The sequence below is a fragment of the Macrobrachium rosenbergii genome, chromosome 8, assembly GCF_040412425.1.
Source record: "Macrobrachium rosenbergii isolate ZJJX-2024 chromosome 8, ASM4041242v1, whole genome shotgun sequence".
Taxonomy (NCBI): Eukaryota; Metazoa; Arthropoda; class Malacostraca; order Decapoda; family Palaemonidae; genus Macrobrachium; species Macrobrachium rosenbergii.
In genome coordinates, this window is record NC_089748.1 from 79,235 (window position 1) to 98,878 (window position 19,644).

The 19,644-nt window shown below is 41.6% G+C and overlaps 1 protein-coding gene across 3 annotated transcripts in view; it reads left to right on the forward strand.

The window, feature by feature from the left end:
• Positions 1–712: 712 nt before the first annotated feature.
• Positions 713–19,644, forward strand: part of SdhD (succinate dehydrogenase, subunit D) — a 97,425-nt gene continuing 78,493 nt past the window's right edge. The window contains exons 1-2 of one of the 3 annotated variants that reach the window (XM_067107188.1): positions 713–1,072; positions 1,364–1,495. In XM_067107188.1, coding sequence (XP_066963289.1) covers positions 1,456–1,495 — 40 coding nt within the window. In that variant the 5' untranslated portion in view covers positions 713–1,072; positions 1,364–1,455. Of the gene's footprint in view, positions 1,073–1,278; positions 1,496–19,644 lie in introns of those variants that run through there. The other 2 variants (XM_067107189.1, XM_067107187.1) reach the window with 2 other exon arrangements.

Consider the following 19,644-nt stretch of genomic DNA (forward strand, 5'->3'; position numbering starts at 1 on the left):
CCGTGCTGGCATAAGGCCAGCTAAATCTGAAACAACAACATCAATAAACCTTTTTACGGGCTGCTCTAGGAGCAAGAGCCCGTGCTGGCACAAGGCCAGCTAAATATAAAACAACATAAACCATGTTATGGGCTGCTCTAGGAGCAAGAGCCCGTGCTGGCACAAGGCCAGCTAAATCTGAAACAACATCATCAATAAACCAGCAGTACTTATCTTCTGCTCATTATTTCGCACCTCTCTCACAACGCCAAACGTCTCGCCATTTCACATATATTATGCTACTGCATTGTATTCATTAATCTGTCTCGAATCTCATGCAAATGTCCACATGTGGAATTTCCTGGCCTTTCCATTGATATATGTTTTATCATTGTACCTTTATTATGTCTCTCACAATCGCCAGCTGTTTGTCTGTCGACAAGCACAGATGTCCTAAACATAATCTCTGTTTTGCCTTGTTTGTGTGTAGAAACTACATGCGGCTCGCAGCCAATAACAACTTCGAAGATTGGGTACAGTCATTCAGTAAGGAACCACTTATAAACTAGACAACACCCAGCCAGTCAGTATGTCAATCAATACCTTCCTTGCAAGACAACTGAATGCTGAGGCTGAATAATCGGAATTTGACCGGTATAGGCTACTAGCTTTGAAAAGGACCATCAGCTTACTTGACGTCATTGACCACGACCTTTGAAAGAGTAATCAGCGCACTGGTTGACCTGTTATATATGGATCTTTCATCCAACATCTCTGGTTCTTGATTGCTCGCCACTTCTAAATTTGCTTCACAAGTATCACCAGAGGTTGGGGGCGGTGTTGGCCGAATTTCCAGTTACTGATTACTCGTTCTCGTCTCAAGGATTAAATCTCATTCACTTCCATGGTACAGTACCTTACACTAATGACGTGACTACTTTTCTGACAGTCTTTCTCTCTACATTCAATCCACCTCCTATATTTGTCATTTCTATATTGAAATAATCCACTCTAATAGGGCAGTATATATAGTATGCAATACAATTTGCCGAGAAATGTGAAAGCGAAGAGGTATTAAAGTACAACACCTGAGGTAAATAAGTTTTAACTCGACATGGGTCTACAAGGCCCTCGTAATCTAGTGTTATAGTTATAAATAATTAAAACCTCTTTAAGCCATTAGAGTTAGCATTGAGCAATTAGTGTTATTCTTTTGTTAATGATAGATAATGAGGGATTTGAACTGTTTTAAATTAAAGATGATTATTTCAAGTTATAAGGTTTTGTAATGCCGTCTGCAATATATTTACTGAAGCCGAAGCCAATGAAAAAATGTGACGGCCAGGAAATCGGCGATCTGGCACTAAGTGACGTCTCTCTGCAGCTCAGTGTTGTAACGTAATCGTATCACATCAAAGTGTCCAGTCAAGACTCAAGTGTTGGTGAGTGCCAGTGTGACCGTCGGTGTTGTGCAACATGGCCGCTGTACTGTTTCAAAGAGGAGTATGCCGGAGCTGTAAGAATACGTAAAGTTTTTGTAGTGTTCTGCATGATGTATGTTTATTAGATTCAAGGAGTTGAATCACTAGAAATATTGTAATAGTTGCTGAAGCTTCATCATTGTGAAGGTGTTCATTGTTTACTTTTTAGGCTACAGTAGTTTTAATGACGCAATCGTCGCGAGGCTAATTTGTTCCCAGGTTCTCTATACAAAAACAAATCGGTAAAAGTTGTTTCCGGTCCGAACTCCAAATCCACACAACAGAGACATTTTTCCTATTGTTTTCTTGCTCGTTTCAATCGTCCCATTCAAGATTTCAACCGGAAATCATTCGTTGTCAAGTTTCCAAACTTCTCACATCTCAAGTACAGACTACCTGACGGTGTAAGAAAAGTACACAACGAATTCATTGTGGCCGAAACCCAAATGGAGTCATTGAAAATGCCAGGAAAAGATCGAAAAAATGTTTGCCATGCACAGATCAAAGTAGGCTACCACGTAGGCTTCCGTCACTTGCAGAACATCCAATAGCCGGTCAAATTTTACAAGTTGCCAATAAAAAACAATAGCACGTAACCTAGAGGTGTTCACGGGTTACAATTTTGCCATGTTAGCGCTGGGGTGGGGGCGGGGCTATTGTCTTACCTTTCAAGTCGTGGTAATTCTAAGCCGTAGTTCCGCAGTGAGCTAGATTGCTTACAGTTTAGTTACAGCCAGCCGACAAAATATATTACTTTAAATTCCTGTAAAGCAAGTAAAATAAGATAGGAAAACGTCAATTGCCATAGTCTAGCTCACTGCGGAACTACAGCTTAGAATTACCTAAGTCGTAATTTGATGAACTCTTTTCAAAACTGTAGGTTGCAATTTCATATCATGCACATTACGTTTTTGAGAGGCACTCACACATAATAAAACTAACAGAGCGTGTGAATACTTGTGGTACGGCAATTTGCTGCCAAAAAAAAAAAGGTACAGAAAATGCAACAAAAACAGCTCTGTATGTGTTTAGTATTTGTAATAAAACCACTGCTGTATTTGGTGGCACAACAAAAAAAAAAAGCAACAGGAAAACTACTAATGGTAAGGGGGACCCTCTTGGGAACCGGGGTTTTGGGTGGGGGAAGCCAAAGACGGATATACACTGCCCGTAACATATGGAATTCCCAAATTTTTTACCCACTAGCCTGCATACAGTAGGCGTCCCTACATAAACATTATTCGTGGCGCTGTTACAGTTTCGTATGCTGTGGGTTTCGGCTGCCAATTTCGTAGCCGAGACCCACCACCAGGTGGCAGTGGGTACCGGCAGACGGATACAACAAGATGGCGACGCAACCTGGCCGAAACCGACCTAACCGAACCTAGGTCGGCGTGCCCCCTTACCTGGCGGGGGCTTCGCCCCTGGACCCCACCGACCTAGGTCGCCACCAAAACTAACGAAACCAACCTAACCTAACACAGGACGGCGTGTCCTTACCTGGCCAGGGGCTTCGCCCCGGACCCCCTAGATGGGCCGTGAAATTAGTAAATATATAACTATTCGAAATTGCACGTGCCTCACTCGAAGTCGGAATCGTCTGAGAAATCCGTACTGGCGGTTTGGTGGCTCCATTCTTCTTCGTTTTGGCGCTGGGGCACTGGCTTTCGGCGGATCTGGACAACTGGAACTGGGGAACAGGACCTCATGTAATTGACCAATCCGTTTGGATGGCTGCATCCCGTGATTGTTGTGTTTCGGCGACATTAGACCGCATTTTGGCGGGTGTTGAAACGGCTCTATTCAAGGGATATGCACGTTTAATTAATTCGAGAAAAGCTTTAAAGGGGCAAGGGACATTAGTTAAGTAACGTTTTTTAATGCAATACATAGAAAAATATGAATTATACATGGTTTTTACGGTACCGCTTCTAGGCAAAACATTACGTTTCAACACCCGCCATGTGGATTCTATTGTGTTTGTGTGTATGCTTGTATCGTCGGGATCAACAAAATGTAATGTGTGATTGATGTTAAGGTGTGTTTTGAAATGGTGATTTAAAGTGTGGTATGATTTCCAACAATCTGAAATTACCGTTGATTCTGGGTGTATGTTTTCAATTAAAATTGGAAGTAATGTTTCTGCGGATCGGTCTGGTATAACTTGAAAGAATGTTTCTTTTGTCAATCCCGCCGAGAACCCATTTTTTTATTTTCGACACGTCTGCCTTTGTTGAATTTCCTCTTTCCAAATTTGATTCGTCAATTTCCACGATGTGTCCTGGCCCCCGATTTTCCAGTTGTCCTGAATCAAAATATCGATACAAACTTCCCGGCAGAAATTAAACCAGTCTACTAAGGTATTGGGAGACCCAATATCCAAAGTCATCCGGACATATTTCTGGGGAAGTTCATGGATGCAGCTGTGAATCAGCACCAAAATGCTCTTGAAAGAGAGGTGGGAACCCGAAAAGAATGAGCCAGTCCGGATGGATGTTATTTTCCGACATCGTTGGAGGTTACATCGCCAAATGAAGCTTTGGCCATGCTTGATCAGGACGACGGTGCCTTCGTCACACTTTCCACAAGTCCCGCTGAAATCGCCAAGTAGGCCACTTTTCATTAAGTAAACGAGCAACGAACGCTCTTCGTGGCACAAAACGCCTAAGTCCATGAGGGTCACTGGATTCTTAGATGCAAATTCCCCGTGGGTAGGATACGACACGAAAGTAGCCATGTTTGCAAGGCTTGAACCCGGAAGAGACTGAGGAAGGTCGCGGGGCAAGGTAGGTCTCGGGGCATGTCGGGTCGGGTCGGTAGGACTCGGAGCATTTCGGGTCGTTGGTCGTCAGCTGTTTAGGTAGAACTACTTACCTTGGCGGAGGGATCTGGGGTCGGGAAGAATGAGTTAGGCGGCCCAGCATACGAAACTGTAATCTACCCTTATTCGTTTATTGTTGACAAAATTACCCGCTACACTACATCCGTTTGTCCAACCGGCGGGACTAATGTTGCGTTTGGACACATGCTCCGGCACTGGCTACCCCTCAACCAAACAGACCAAAACCTTACTGAACCTGGAATAACGTGTCCTGACCTAACCTAACCTGACTCGTGCACCATGCCTGACCTGGCCGGGCAGCTCCGGCCCCTTGGACCCCCCTCAGTTTTTAGAGCACTACTTGGGCAGGTGGACTGGCCTAGGCTATTCCTTAACAGCAGTAGGCCCAAATCATCATATTTCACCATGCACTAACCCGCTACTCTGCATTATCTTGTTACGTTGTTCCGGTCGGCGGGACTAAGAGTGCATCCGGACACATGATTCGGCACTGGCTATGACCTAACCTAACAGAACAAAATCTAAGCAAACCTAGCATAATGTGTCCTGACCAAATGTAAACCAACCCAACCTAACTGGACTTAGGGTGCCGTGGCCTGACCTGGCCAGGGGGCTTTGCCCCCCTGGACCCCCCAGATTTTTAGCATAAATACTCGGGCGGGTGGATTGGTCTAGGCTACCCCTTAACAGTAGTAGGTTCAAAACATCATAATTCATTGTGCAATAACATAAATGCCAAAGAAAGGAAAGTGCACTGCTTACCTTATTCATAATCGCTTCTGTCCGACCATGAGGGTAACAGTCTCGGCTTCTTTGCAGGTGCTACGGTACCAGTCTCGGCCTCTTTGTAGCTGCTGGCTGCCGATCAGGTGAATCGGAAGTACTTGGTCCGGGTCTTAATGTATTTGACCAGGAAAGTAAATCAGAGACAGGGGATGTTGGGCCGTTCTTGAGTGGATAGACGCGTTTAATTAAATCAAGAAATGCCTGAAATGGACACTGAACACCTTCTAGATATCGTTTCTGGGTGCAGTAAGTAGAAAAATAACTTTTGTAAAGTGGTTTCTGTGTACCGTGTCTTGGTAGCGCGCTCCATTTAAGAACCCACCACTGCAACTCTATGGTGTTCGTGTGTACACTCGGGTCGCCAGGACTAACGAAATTGACACTGTGGTTCACTACGTTATGCGCAAAATAATGATCCCGGACATTGCTGTACACCTTCCAGCAATCAGATATGATCGTGGTTTCTGGAAGTACGTTGTCCAGCAACACCGGGAGCAGAGTTTCAGCAGAGCGGTCTGGAACCACCTTGAAAAACGTCTTGCATCTTTCGGTCAGTGCTATCGAACACCCAAGATCCATCTACCTTACAGCCACTGTTGTACTTACGTTTCCCAAATTTACTTTCGTCAGTCTCAACAATATGACCAGGACCATCAATTTTCTTGTTATCAGCCAGCAGTATTTCGCAACAGATGTCTCTGCAGAAGTTTTACCAGTCAACAGTCATGTGCAATGATAGCGGTACAACAAAAGATCTCAAAAGGTACTGTGGCAATTTCATAGAGAAACAAAGTATGAGTGCCATTATTGCCTGCAGAGACATTCTTGAATTTTCAAAGAACGACCCATGCCGAACTGATACCTTCTTTCAGCACTGACAATTAACACAACACGACTTTGTACCAGATGTCCAGTGGTTGGGTGTATTCCATCTTGTAGGAAACTTTTTATATATGTAACTTACCCAATAATTACTTAGCTAAGAGCTTCTACTCGAACGGCAGTTAGAATTTGAATTCGTGGTAGCAATTCTTTTGTTTGTATAGGTGACAATGCCCCGCCCACTTTCGGGGTACAAAAGAGGAACAACACCGCCAACATGACAATTCGTTTCTGTCGCTTGTAGCATCAACACCTGGTGTTGTTACAGCAGTTCAGAGTTTTGGAATTCGTATTGGCTTTGTATTTTCTTCCTTGGTGAAGTATTTGTAGCCGTTTTGGCATTTTTTCATTTGACTTTTCACGGGTTTGACTTTTTTTACTAGTTAGAAAATGTCCGACACTAGTAGTTCTAGTTTCAATGTCCGACACTAGTAGTTCTAGTTTCCGGTATTGCAGTAAGGGCTGCAATACATGGATGACAAAAGCGACGACTCTCACACCTTGTGTTCAGGTTGCAGAGGTCAGGTTTGTTCAGTAAATTTGACTTGTGACGAATGCAGAGATTGGGGGGAACAGAAATGGAAGACCTTAAATTCTCATTTAGTGAAGCTAGAAAGAGATAGGAAGAGGAAAGCAGCCGCTAAAGCTAGTGGAAAAGTAGCTAGTCCGGCTTTAACTCCCAGATCAGATAAGGCTGACATATCTACTGTATTAGTTCTCCAACTGTAAACCCTTCCCCACCTGCATCAATTAATTATCCTAAACCACCCACTCCTTCTCCTGGCTCCATCACCTCCAAACCCGCTCGCTTTGCCAGCCTTGAAAATAAATTTGAGCAGCGCTTAAATCTTGTTGTAAGTACAGAGACCCAGTTAGGGACGTCAATGCATGTCCTGATGGACAAATTTGAAAATAGTGCAAAAGGTGAAGTGTCAGTGGAGGAGGCGGCTGTTCGTTCCGCTGATTTTCCTAGGCGCAGGTCCCTGCCATACTCCCCGCTACCTGGGAGGAGGCATACCGGTAGCCCAAGGGAAGTCAGTGGGGTCTGCCCGCAGGCAGTCATCCCCTCAGTCCAACCTGTTGCATCCCAGGTTGCGACTAGAGACAGACGCTGGAAAGGCATCTTGGAAATTCATTGGCTTTCTTCTAGATCTGAGGAGTCGTCGCCTTGGAAGAGCCGTCTTCGTAGTTTTCCTGATGAATCTTGCCCACTGAAGAGACGATTCTCGGGTAAGGATCAGTCCCCGCATCTCCCTTGCAAGAAATTAAGGGAGCCCTCTTTAGTCCTCAGCCGTCGTGCAGCAAGTGGGACATTCCAGAACGTTTCTCCTCTCCTCTGCTCCAGGAACAAGGTTCTAGCCTGATTCTCTTCTCGGGCGGGCAGCGTCAGTCTTCTAGTAAGCGCCCTGTTCCCGCGGCTCGTTTAGTATCGACGGAACGTCCTGTTGAGCGCCAGGAAGCAGACAAGCGCCCTCTTACAGCCAGGCGTCCTGATGCGACCAAGCGCCCTGATGCAGCTCAGCACCCTGATACAGCCAAGCGCCCTGACATTTTCAGGCACCCTTAACCCTTAAGGGACGGATTGATCCTCAGTGTGAAGTAAAACAGTTTTGGGGAGGTGGACAGATTGAGCTTCTGTGTGAAGCAGAATTACGCACCACTGTTATGGTAATAATGATTCGAAACAAAGGTGCCAATACTTCTATATGCTATAAATTCACTAATGGCAACTTTTATACAGACGTGAGAGTTAGGCCAGTATCAGTAATGCTTGTGACTTAAAGGGGGGAAGTACTGCATATCTCTCACATGAGTCTTTCTGTAAATTTGCTTGTAAATATACGAAGGGGTTGCTGTTGTTTTTTGTTTTTGTCTTTTACAATAGTATGTCAGTTGTAAATGTAATTTTACAAAAAAAATTGCAAAGAAATATGAGAAAAAGCATGTAAAAGTAAAAAAAAAGTTACTGAATCTTCCTTCTCATAAATTTACATGAATATTTTACAACAGATGTACCAAAAATTTGTTACTGCTTTTATTTCTTATCTGTTTTGATATTGTGTGAGCAGTAATAATAATTTTACAAAATACAATAAATTTATTTATTAGAAAAAACGTATATAAGTTGGTAAAATTTACGATTGTCTTGTAAATGAGGCCCCACAAGGGGTTGTAAATAGTAATGTTCAACTTCTTGTGGAAGGTAGGGAAAATTTTTTAGAATTTTTTTATTTATACAGTGTGAATGTACGTGTCATTCTCTTTCCATTGATGTGATTTTGTTTTTTATTTTGCCGATCTCAGAGTTTCCCCGGTCTGGGGTGCTGCACATTGATAAATTATGCCGTCCCTTAAGGGTTAAGTGGTCGGAAGTTCCTTTTCATCAGAGCACCCGAAGCTGCCAATCTCCCAATAGCGCTCAAAACCCCTCGAGTCTCCAAGCGCCCTGCAACTTCCAATCAGCCTTCTCCTGCGTTGGATCCCTCTCTTGAACCATTGCAACACAAGTTGGATAACATCCTTAACCTTTTGCAGAAGCCTACAGCTCAGGCTGCCCCTGATTTAGTTGCGATGACTTCTCCGATCTCTTCGGTGGATGAGCAGGATACATCTTCGACACCGTATGCATCTCTCCTCAAGTGCCTTCTTCAGCATTTTCTGGAATTTTTCTCTCCGAGCTCTCCGTCCTCTCCAGGTTCATCTTATTTGATAATCTCTCAGTCTGTGGATTCGTCTCAACTACCGAAGATGGTTCTCTCCAAATCCTCGAAGAAAGCCCTTCAACTAGTGGAGGACTGGCTTTCCGAGAAGAGGGTTCAAGGGAGAGCTTGTTTTAGCGTACCTCCTCGCCTCCCACTTATGAGGTATTTGTTGTACGCAACAGGAGAAGCTCCTTCCCTGTGAGTGGCTGCCTCCTCCTAGGTGGACTTCTCTGTGCTCATTGACTCAGCACGGAGATCGGCTCTCGCATCGGCAAAAACCTTCTTCACAGCACAGGAGATGGATCGTCTTTTGAAGAGTATTTTTAGGGCCTGTGAACTTTGAATTTTTTCGACTGGTGTTGAGGAGTGCTTGCCAAGAAACTTCAAGAACCAGCTCTTTTGTGCCATGAACTCGCAGACCTGGATAATTTTCTGTCTTGCGCAGATAAAGCCATTAGAGATGGCTCTCATGAATTAGCTGCACTGTATGCCATGGGCGTCTTAGAAAAGCTTGAACTCTGGGTCTCATTCACATTGAAGGGTGTGATGGCCTCACAGAAATTGGCTCTACTGTTTTCTCCTCTGGACAAACAGCATTTGTTTCCTCAGTCCACCATAAATGAGATTGCAGCGAGCCTGCACCAAAAGTCAACGCAGGATTTGTTGACTCAGTCATAGAAGCGCCTGAAGGATCGACCTGCATTCTCGGCTAAACCATCATCTCCGCTTGAACATCCTAAGCCATTTTGTGGAGGGATTCAGAGAGCGCGCCCCAGCTTCCGAGGTTTGGTTAGATTTGCTCCCCAAGCGATCAAGAAATCTTCAGCAAGATCATCCTCTCGCAAGTGAGGATTTAGTCCTTCATGCTCCAATAGGGGCCAAGCTTCGTCTCTTTTGGGAGAGATGGAGCGGATCAGTGGGTAGTAAAAGTTTTAAAGGAGGGATACTCTATCCCCTTCAAGGAGAATCCGCCATTGACCAACATGCCCGTCGTATTGACGGCTTACTCCATTGGCTCAGAGAAGTATTCTGCTTTGTAGAAGGAAGTGTCATCTCTTCTGAACAAAAAGGCTATAGAAATAGTGAGAAAAGCAAACACAAAAGGATTTTACAATCGCCTTTTTGTAGTTCCCAAAGCTTCAGGAGGTTGGGGACTGGTGCTCGACGTAAGTGCCTTGAACGTCTTCGTAGAGAAAACGAAATTCATCATGGAAACCATCCACTCAGTTTTGCTGTCCATCCATCAGGAGGATTGGATGGTTTCCCTGGACATGCAGGACACTTATTTCCATATTCCAATTCATCCGGATTCGAGGAAATGCCTACGTATTGTTTTCGAGGACCAGATTTTTCAATTTCAAGCACTTTGCTTCGGTCTCTCTACGGCCCCACAAGTTTTCACTCGAGTGTTGGCTCCTTTGGCGGGTTGGCTATGTTTAGCGGGAGTGAGTATCTCGTTGTACCTAGACGATTGGCTAATTCGTTCGCCCGCGAAGATGCAATGCATGAAGGACTTAAAGAAAACTCTTCTCTTGACCCAGGATTTAGGACTAACAATCAACTTCAAGAAGTCACAAATGACTCCCACTCAGAAGACTTTATTTGGGAGTTCTGATAGACTCTGAGTTTTCGGGCTTTTCCGTCACCCAGGAGAGTAGTAGACTGTCTGAGGAAAGTAGACCTCTTCCTCTCGCTTCGTTTGTGCTCCGCCACCCAGTGGATGAGTCTTTTGGGGACGTTGGCTTCTCTAGAACAATTTGTGAAACTAGGAAGACTTTACATGAGACCTCTCCAGTTCTGCTTAACCCTTAAGGGATGGCATAATTTGTCAATGTGTAGCACCCCAGACCGGGGAAACTTGATTCGGCAAAATAAAAAAAAATCACATCAATGGAAAGAGAATGACATTTACATTCACACTGTATAAATAAAGAAATTCTAAATTTTTTACCTTCCAATGAAGTTGAAATGACTTTTTTTTATAACCCCTTCGGGCCTCATTTACAAGACAATCGTAAATTTTACCAACTTGTATATTTTTTCTAATAAATAAGTTTTTGGATTTTGTGAAATTATTATTACTGCTCACACAATATCAAAACAGATAAGAAATAAAAGCAGTAACAAATTTTTGCATATTTGTTGTAAAATATTCACGTAAGTTTACAAGAAGGAAGATTCAGATTTATTTTTTTTTTATTTTTACATGATTTTTCTAATGTTTCTTTGCAATTTTCTTTGTAAAATTACATTTACAATCGACATACTATTGTAAAAGACAAAAACAAATAACAACATCATTTTTATTTATTTACAAGCAAATTTGCTATGTTTTGAGGAGAGATTTGGTACCTTCCCCCTTTATTTAGTCAAGCATTACTGATATTTGGGCAACTCTCACGTCTGTATAAAAGTTGCCATTAGTGAATTTATATCATATTTATTTATTGACACCTTTGTTTCAAATCATCATTACCATAAAAGTGGTGTGTAATTCTGCTTCACCCTCAAGCTCAATCCGTCCACCTCCCCAAACCTGTTTTACTTCACACTGAAGCGCAATCCGTCCACTAAAGGTTAAGGGCGTGCTGGGATCGAAAAGTTCATCAGGACTGCCATGTCTTCCCAATAACCCCAGAGATAAAGGAGGATCTGCAGTGGTGGAGGTCCACAGACAAGCTTTCAGAAGGGAAGTCACTCGCTCCGATGAGCCCCGACTTAGACTTCTTTTCCGATGTGTCGGATGTAGGTTGAGGAGCGCTCCTGGGGAACCTGGAATTCTCAGGGAAGTGGTCGTCGGAATAAAAAGGACTTCATATCAACGTGAGAGAGTTGAAGGCTATACATCTAGGTCTGCAACACTTTGCAACGCAGGTACACAGCAAGATTGTAGCAGTACATGTGGACAATCTGATTTTGACCCTGGCATACATCAGACATCAGGGGATTATTTTTCCTTTTCTCTCTGTGAATTAGCGAGAAATCTGCTAAGTTGGGCAGATTGGAACCAGACACGACTAGTCACCCGGTTCATAGAGGGCAAGTGCAGTGTCCTGGCAGACGAGCTGAGCCGTCACAAGCAAATTATACCCATGGAGTGGATGTTAGATCTTCGAGTCTGTGCCAGCCTTTGGAAACTTTGGGGTCAACTGAGCATAGACCTATTTGCAACTTCCAGGAATTACCATCTTCCTCTGTTTTGTTCCCTGTTCCCGGATCCTCTAGCTTGGGCGACAGATGCAATGATCCTGGACTGGTCCAACCTAGGCCTTTATGCTTTTCCCCTGTTCGGAATGATATGGGAAGTATTGAGGAAGTTTTGCTGTCACCAAAATATAAAGATGACTCTTTTGGAATCTTCTGGCTGCAGAAGGAGTGGTTCCCGGACCTGATCAGTTTGTAGATTTTCTGAGGCTCCTTCTCGAAATTCCAAGTTTGCTCAGACAGCCCCTTGTCAGGAGGTTTCATCAAGGACTTCCTCTCTGGCCCTAACAGGATTTTCGACTGTCTACAGGCTCATTATTTATGAAAGGCTTTTCTAGAGCAACAGCAGTTTTTATTGCCAAATGTAATGCATTTCCTCCAATAACGTCTACCAGGCTAAATGGGCACATTTTAGGAGTTGGTGTAGAAGAAATAGTCTCTTCCTCAAAAATTTCTATCACTCAAACAGCAGACATCCTTTTCTATATGAAATCCTCGAAAGGGTTGTCGGTCGCTACTATAAAGGGTCACAGAGCTATGCTAAGCTCCGTTTTTCATCATAGAGGCCTAGACATCTTGAACAGTCTAGACTTGTCTGATCTGATTTAGTCTTTTAATATCTCCAGAGAAGAAAGAGGCTTTTTCTCTTGGAATCTTGATGTGGTTTAGTGGCTTTCGATCCTCGATTTGAACCAATGCATTTTCTTTTTCTGAGGAATTTGACTCGAAAAACTTATTTTTCTTTTGGCCTTAATTAGAGTAAGAAAGCGGATTTAGCGATAAGCTGATTGGTTTTTTTAAGTTTATGTAGTCTGCTCCCGTTTGCTTGGTTTTCTAGCAGAAAATGAGAACCCGTCACATCCCTGGCCCCATTCTTTTTCAATTCCGAGTTTATAGGATACTCCAGGCATGGAGGAAGAAAAGAGAGAGCTGTGTGCTGCAAGTCATTGTTCATAATGCACTATTTGCAGGACGTCGAGACAATTTATAACTGCAGTACCCCAGGACCTGTGTCTGTAGCTGGCATAGTGATGGGTGAGGAAGTGTAAGAAGTCTCCCTTCCTTTCCTTTCCTCTTACTTTGAAAATGGTATTGAGTTCTTGGGGAGCCTAGGAGGGTATGGTGTACCTGGAGCGCCCACTAGTTAATTATGTGTTGGGTAGTGGTCTTGTTTTTATTTTTAATCATTGTTTAATTATGGTATAGGTGACTTTGTTGTTCTGTGTTTTGTTATTGTTGTGGTACTGTGCCCAGGGAAGAGGCAACTATTTATGCTTTGGCGGCCTTCGGTGTACACCTTCGTCACAAAGCTTAACCTTTTACTTCATCAGCCATCGGAGTACTCCTTCGCTGCAAATTGTTCCACTCAAGTAGAGGCACTTCTGGCCATGCTGCCACGCCGCTACTAGTGAGATTTTGTCCATGATTCCCCTCCTTTCAATGTGGAATCAGCTAAGTAATTACTGGGTAAGTTATATATATAAAAATGACATTTTTATAATAAAGTAAAGTTTTATATATACTTACCCAGTAATTACAGATGGAGCCCACCCGCCTCCCCACACTTGGACTCTTTTTTGCATAAACAAATTGTCGTGTTGGCGGTGTTGTTCCTCTTTCGTACCCCGAAAGTGGGCGGGGCATAGTCACCTATACAAACAAAAGAATCGTTACCGCGAATTCAGAATTCTAACTGCCGTTCGAGTAGAAACTCTTAGCTAAGTAATTACTGGGTAAGTATATATAAAACTTTGTTTTATAATGTCATTTTCGAGTTTACACGAAGTACACAAACCAGAATAGTCTCCAAGCAGTCCTTCCTGGTAAAGCCACTTAGTAAACTCACCAGTGTTACATAAAGACTCAAGAAAGATTGAAATGCTGTCGTGACTCTCCATCACGGCGGCTACAGAAGGAAAGAAAGGGTGAATGTGGTCAGGGCATGGGCGTATGAATCATATCGATCAGACACATTGTGATTGGTTCGATGTATTTAATGCTTGGGCCGTAGGGAATGACTGGGTCAGCTTAGGATACGATTGGACAGAATTAAATTTCCCGTGGTCAGATTGGGGACTATGTATGGTGGCAGCCTTAGGAACTACGGGGTAAGAGGAGAGCCGCACTTCAGCCATCTTAAGTACTACGGGAGAGCGGTGCTGCATGACACTGTTCATGTCAACTTGGTACTTAGAAAAAGCTACGCTACGCTGAAGAAATTGTTGTTCAGCAAAATCAAGCAAACTGCCTATGTACAGTAAACCCCCCATATTCGTGGACTCATGTATTCACGGATTTCTCTGTGGAACGTATCTACCCATTATTCGTGGAAAATTCACCCATTCACGGTATTTTTCACTGAGAAATATTCACTAATTACTGTATTTTCATAGCCTTTTCACAACGAAATGCACTTTTTGTGATAAAACTTAAAATACTCGGGTAATGCTCAAGTTACGATTATTCACCTCAGGATAATTAAATTTTGCAATGGGGTAAGCAATTAATACCGATAGACAATATTATTTATAAAATATTTTTAAATTTCACATGGGCGCAGGCAGCAGCACAATCAGGTAGTGAGAGAGACCAAATTACAATAGACAACTTTTCCTCCATCTCTTTATCCCATCTTCTAGTTAAAAAAGTAAAAGAGAGTGATAAAAGTATTGTTAGTAACGTTATACTCTCACGTATATGCGTACAGCCATAAACAGCTGACCCAGAAACTGTTGTTTTGCTTATAACCAAATCGGATAACAACAGCCGTTTACCTGGTATTCCAACCATCTTACAGTAATAAACAATTACCATAGCTTATAGCACAAATGACGTTAAGTGGAATAGGACTGATATATTTTTACATTATACCCTTATTCGGTATGGGTAAAAGATCGTCGAGGAAATATACTGCTAAAATTTAAGCTGCAAATTGTAACTGAAGCTGAGAAAACAATGTTTAAGCTGCTAATGACTAAACTCTGTAAATTATCGTGCATTGGCAACATGGGTGAAACTCAGATCATAATTAAAATTGGAGAGAAAGTATTTTAATCAAAACTACTGGGCATGAAAGAACAAATTACTGTACTGTTATTTTTACTCTGATAAACGATAAATATGTAAAGCTCATATTATGATGAAATCAAGTGGAAATAGCTAACAGAATCTTGAATTTTTTTACACAAAACAAATGTCCCCAAATGGCCATTGTCATCTACTAACGAAAAAATAGATGAATTAATTTCACAACGAGACGTATTTGAGTTATATTTCAACTTAAAAACACTTCATATAAAGAAGAATAACCTTTCCCCATATAAATAAAGTATCTAGAGATTCATTTACACTAACTAGAAGCAAGAAAGCATTCTGAACTGAATTAAATACGGTGAAATAAACACCCCAGAAATGATTACCAAACCAAAACTGATCGCTATGACTGCAATTTACAATACAAAAGCAATATAAGAATATATACAATATTATTTGATATTAAGGCATAGCATTTTAAAAGATGCATGTTCGTTATGTTGACGTTTGTATAATAAAATATGTGAATATAGAGTACAGTATAATGCAGGCTACACTACCGTATATGTATACAATGTACCATAGTGTAGGCTAAGCTAATTCTTGTTATTCAATTTCTCTTTGCACTGAATTATCATAAGTCACTTTGCATGAACCTCCAGAATTAGCTGATATTAATAATTACTATACCTTTTATGTATAAAGTACTGCTTTATAGTTTACGCTAGGCTACCATACAGTAAACCCCCCGTATTCGCGATCTCACGATTCGCAGACTCGCGTATTCACAGATTTCTCTGTGGAACGTATTTACCCATTATGCGCAGAAAATTCGCCCATTCGCGGTATTTTTTGCTGAGAAATATTCACTAATTACTGTATTTTCATCTTATTTTCATGACTAAATGCACTTTTTGTGATAAATCTATTAAAATACTCGGGTAATGCTCGATTTACAATAATTCACCTTACGATAATTCGATTTTGCAGTGAGGTAAGCATTTAATACCGATAGACAATATTATTTATAAAATATTTTTAAATTTCGCGAGGTCGCAGGCAGCAGCATAATCAGGCACTTTCTAGTTAAAAAAGTAAAAGAGAGTGATAAAAGTATTGTTAGTAACATTGTACTCTTGCGTAAATGCGTACAACCATAAACAACTAACCGAGAAACTGTTGTTTTGCTTATAACCGAATCGGATAACAACAGCCGTTTATCTGGCATTTCAGCCATCATACGGTAATAAACAATTACCGTAGCGTATAGCACAAATGACATTAAGTAGAATAGGACTGACATATTTGTACATTATACCCTTATTCGGTATGGATAAAAGATCGCCAAGGAAATATACTGCTAAATTTAAACTGCAAGTTGTAGCTGAAGCTGAGAAAACAATGTTCAAGCTGCTAATGACTATACTGTAAATTATCATGCATTGGCAACATGAATGAAACTCTATTGTAATTAAAATTGGAAAGAAAGTATTTTAATCAAAACTACTGAGCATGAAAGAACACATTACTGTTATTTTTACGCCGATAAACAATAAGTACGTAAAGCTCGTATTATGATGAAATGAAGTGGAAACAGCGAACAGAATCTTGAATTTTTTTACACAAAACAAATGTCCCCAAACGGCCATCATCATCTATTAACAAAAAAATAGATACTGTAAATTAATTTCACAATGAGACATATTGTAGTTATATTTCAACTTAAAAACACTTCGTATAATGAAAAATAACCTTGCCCCATATAAATAAAGTATCTAGAGATTCATTTATACTAACTAGAAGCAAAAAAAGCTCTCTGAACTGAATTAAATATGGTGAAATAAACACCACATAAACGATTTCCAAACCAAAACATTGATCGCGACACTGTGACCGCAATTTACAATATAAAAGCAGTACAAGAATATATATATACAATATTAATGGATACAGTGAATTAAGGCATAACATTTTAAAAAATGCATATTCGTTATGTTGACATTTGTATAATACAATATGTGAATATAGAGTACAGTATAATGTAGGCTACTCTACGCTACCGCATATGTATACAAGTTAAGTGTACCTTAGTTTTACCAGACCACTGAGCTGATTAACAGCTCTCCTAGGGCTGGCCCGAAGGATTAGACTTAATTTACGTGGCTAAGAACCAGTTGGTTACTTTGCAACGGGACCTACAGCTTATTGTGGAATCCGAACCACATTATAGCAAGAAATGAATTTCTATCACCAGAAGTAAATTCCTATAACTCTTCATCAGCCGGTCGGGGAATTGAACTCCGGCCCATCATGCAATGTACCATAGTGTAGGCTAAGCTAGTTCTTGTTATTCAGTTTCTCTTTGCACTGAGTTATCATAAATCACTTTGCATGAACCTCCAGAATTAGCTGTTATTAATAATTACTATACCGTGTATGTATAGGGTATACTTTATAGTGTAGGCTAGGCTACCATATATGTATACATAGTACCGAATATCCTAGTGTAGTCTAGGCTATGTTCAAGATACGGTTTGGTATTTCTTACGTTTTTTCCAACAAACGATGGGGGTTTTTTTTGGAACCTAACCCCATCGTAAGTAGGATAATACCTGTATAAGCTTAGTTTGTTTTGTGTCTGTTTGAACTATCAAAATAGGCTGTTCTAAGTATTTTTAGAAGGGTTCTAAGTATTCAGAGGTTTTAGCTATTCGCGGGTGGCTGTGGTACGCATCCCCCGCAAATAGGGGGGTTTACTGTGCTGTATATGTGTACAGTACATGGTACAGAGTACACTAGTGTAGGCTAGGCTATGTTCGAGATACGTTTTGGTATTTCTTACGTTTTTTCCAACAAACGATGGGGTTTTTTTTTGGAACCTAACCCCATCGTAAGTAGGATAATACCTGTATAAGCTTAGTTTGTTTTGTGTCTGAACTATCAAAATAGGCAGTTCTAAGTATTTTTAGAAGGGTTCTGAGTATTCAGAGGTTTTAGCTATTCGCGGGTGGCTGTGGTACGCATCCCCCGCAAATAGGGGGGTTTACTGTGCTGTATATGTGTACAGTACAGAGTACACTAGTGTAGGCTAGGCTATGTTCGAGATACGTTTTGGTATTTCTTACGTTTTTTCCAACAAATGATGGTTTTTTTTTTTTTTTTTTTTTGGAACCTAACCTCACTGTAAGTAGGATAATAACTATATGGTAAACCCCCCGTATTCGCGTTCTCACGATTCGTGGACTCACGCATTTGTTGGTTTCTCAGTGGAACATATCTACCCATTATTTGCGGAAAATTTGCTCATTCGCGGTATTTTTCACAGAGAAATATTCACTGATGACTGCATTTTCATATAATTTTCATGAATAAATGCACTTTTTGTGATAAAACTGTTAAAATACTCAGGTATAAGCATTTTTACAGGGTTTTTCTTGTGTTTAAACTAACAAAATGGGCAGTTCTAAGTGTTTTTAGTGGGATTTTAAGTATTCGCTGATTTTAGCTACTCGCAGGGGGTTGCGGTAGGCATCCCCCCGAATAAGGGGGGTTCACTGCATAAGCATTTTCAGTTTGTTTTATGTCTGTTTGATCTATCAAAATAGGCAGTTCTAAATGTTTTTGGAAGGGTTCTAAGTATTCGCTGGCTTTAGCTATTCGCGGGGGTGGAGGGTGTGGTATGCATCCCCCACGAATACAGGGGGTTTACTGTATGTTACTTTTCGGGGAGATTTCGGCACGCTGAACATCTTTTATTCTATGCAGTTATTCGTTTAGAGTCATTGTTAATGTTCTGTAGGCGTGTCCCTTGGATAGACGAACTACCCAAACTAACTTCCATGGAGTAAAATTAATTCTTTCAAGATTTCCCTTAACCCCTTCGCCACCGGGACGTACATATGTACGTCTTTTACGGTACAGTAATAAAAGACCGCGACGTACGCCTATACGTCTTTCATCCCTCCTCGAAAAGCAGAGCTGTTTTCTTCAGCTTGGATGGGTTTCAGGCGTAGTATTGTGTATGAGAGAGGTGCAGAAGCTCCACCCACTATTCATTCTAGCCAATGAGTGTCCGATGGTCGTCGTGACGTCATATTCATATGGGATATTATAAGGGGTATCGTTCAGCAGCACATGTCAGTGCTGAAGGTATTAAGAGAAGGATATGCAATCCCCTTCAGGGGAAAACCTCCCTTAGTAACCTCAGTAGACTCAGAGAGGTTTTCAGCCCTATCTTGGGAAGTGTCAGCTCTTCTGGAAAAGAGAGCTGTGGAAATAGTCGAAAATGTAAACTCAAGGGGATTTTACAACCGCCTCTTCGTGGTTCCCAAGTCATCGGGAGGATGGAGACCCTGTCCTGGACGTCAGTGCCCTGAACTGCTTCGTTCAAACAACGAAATTCAAAATGGAGACGAATCAGTCAGTTTTGTCAGCCACCCATCAGGGAGACTGGATGGTTACAATCGACATGCAAGATGCATACCTCCATATTCCAATTCATCTGGACTCCAAGAAGTATCTAAGATTCGTGTTCCAGGACAGAGTCTTCCAGTTTCGGGAACTCTGCTTTGGACTATCCACGGCCCCTCAAGTTTTTACCCGGGTACTTGCTCCCCTTACGAAATGGCTACATCTTTTGAGGATAAACATTTCTCTGTACCTGGACGATTGGCTCCTACGCTCCCCCTCAAATTCTCAGTGCACGGAGGACCTACAGAAAACTCTTCGTCTCGCC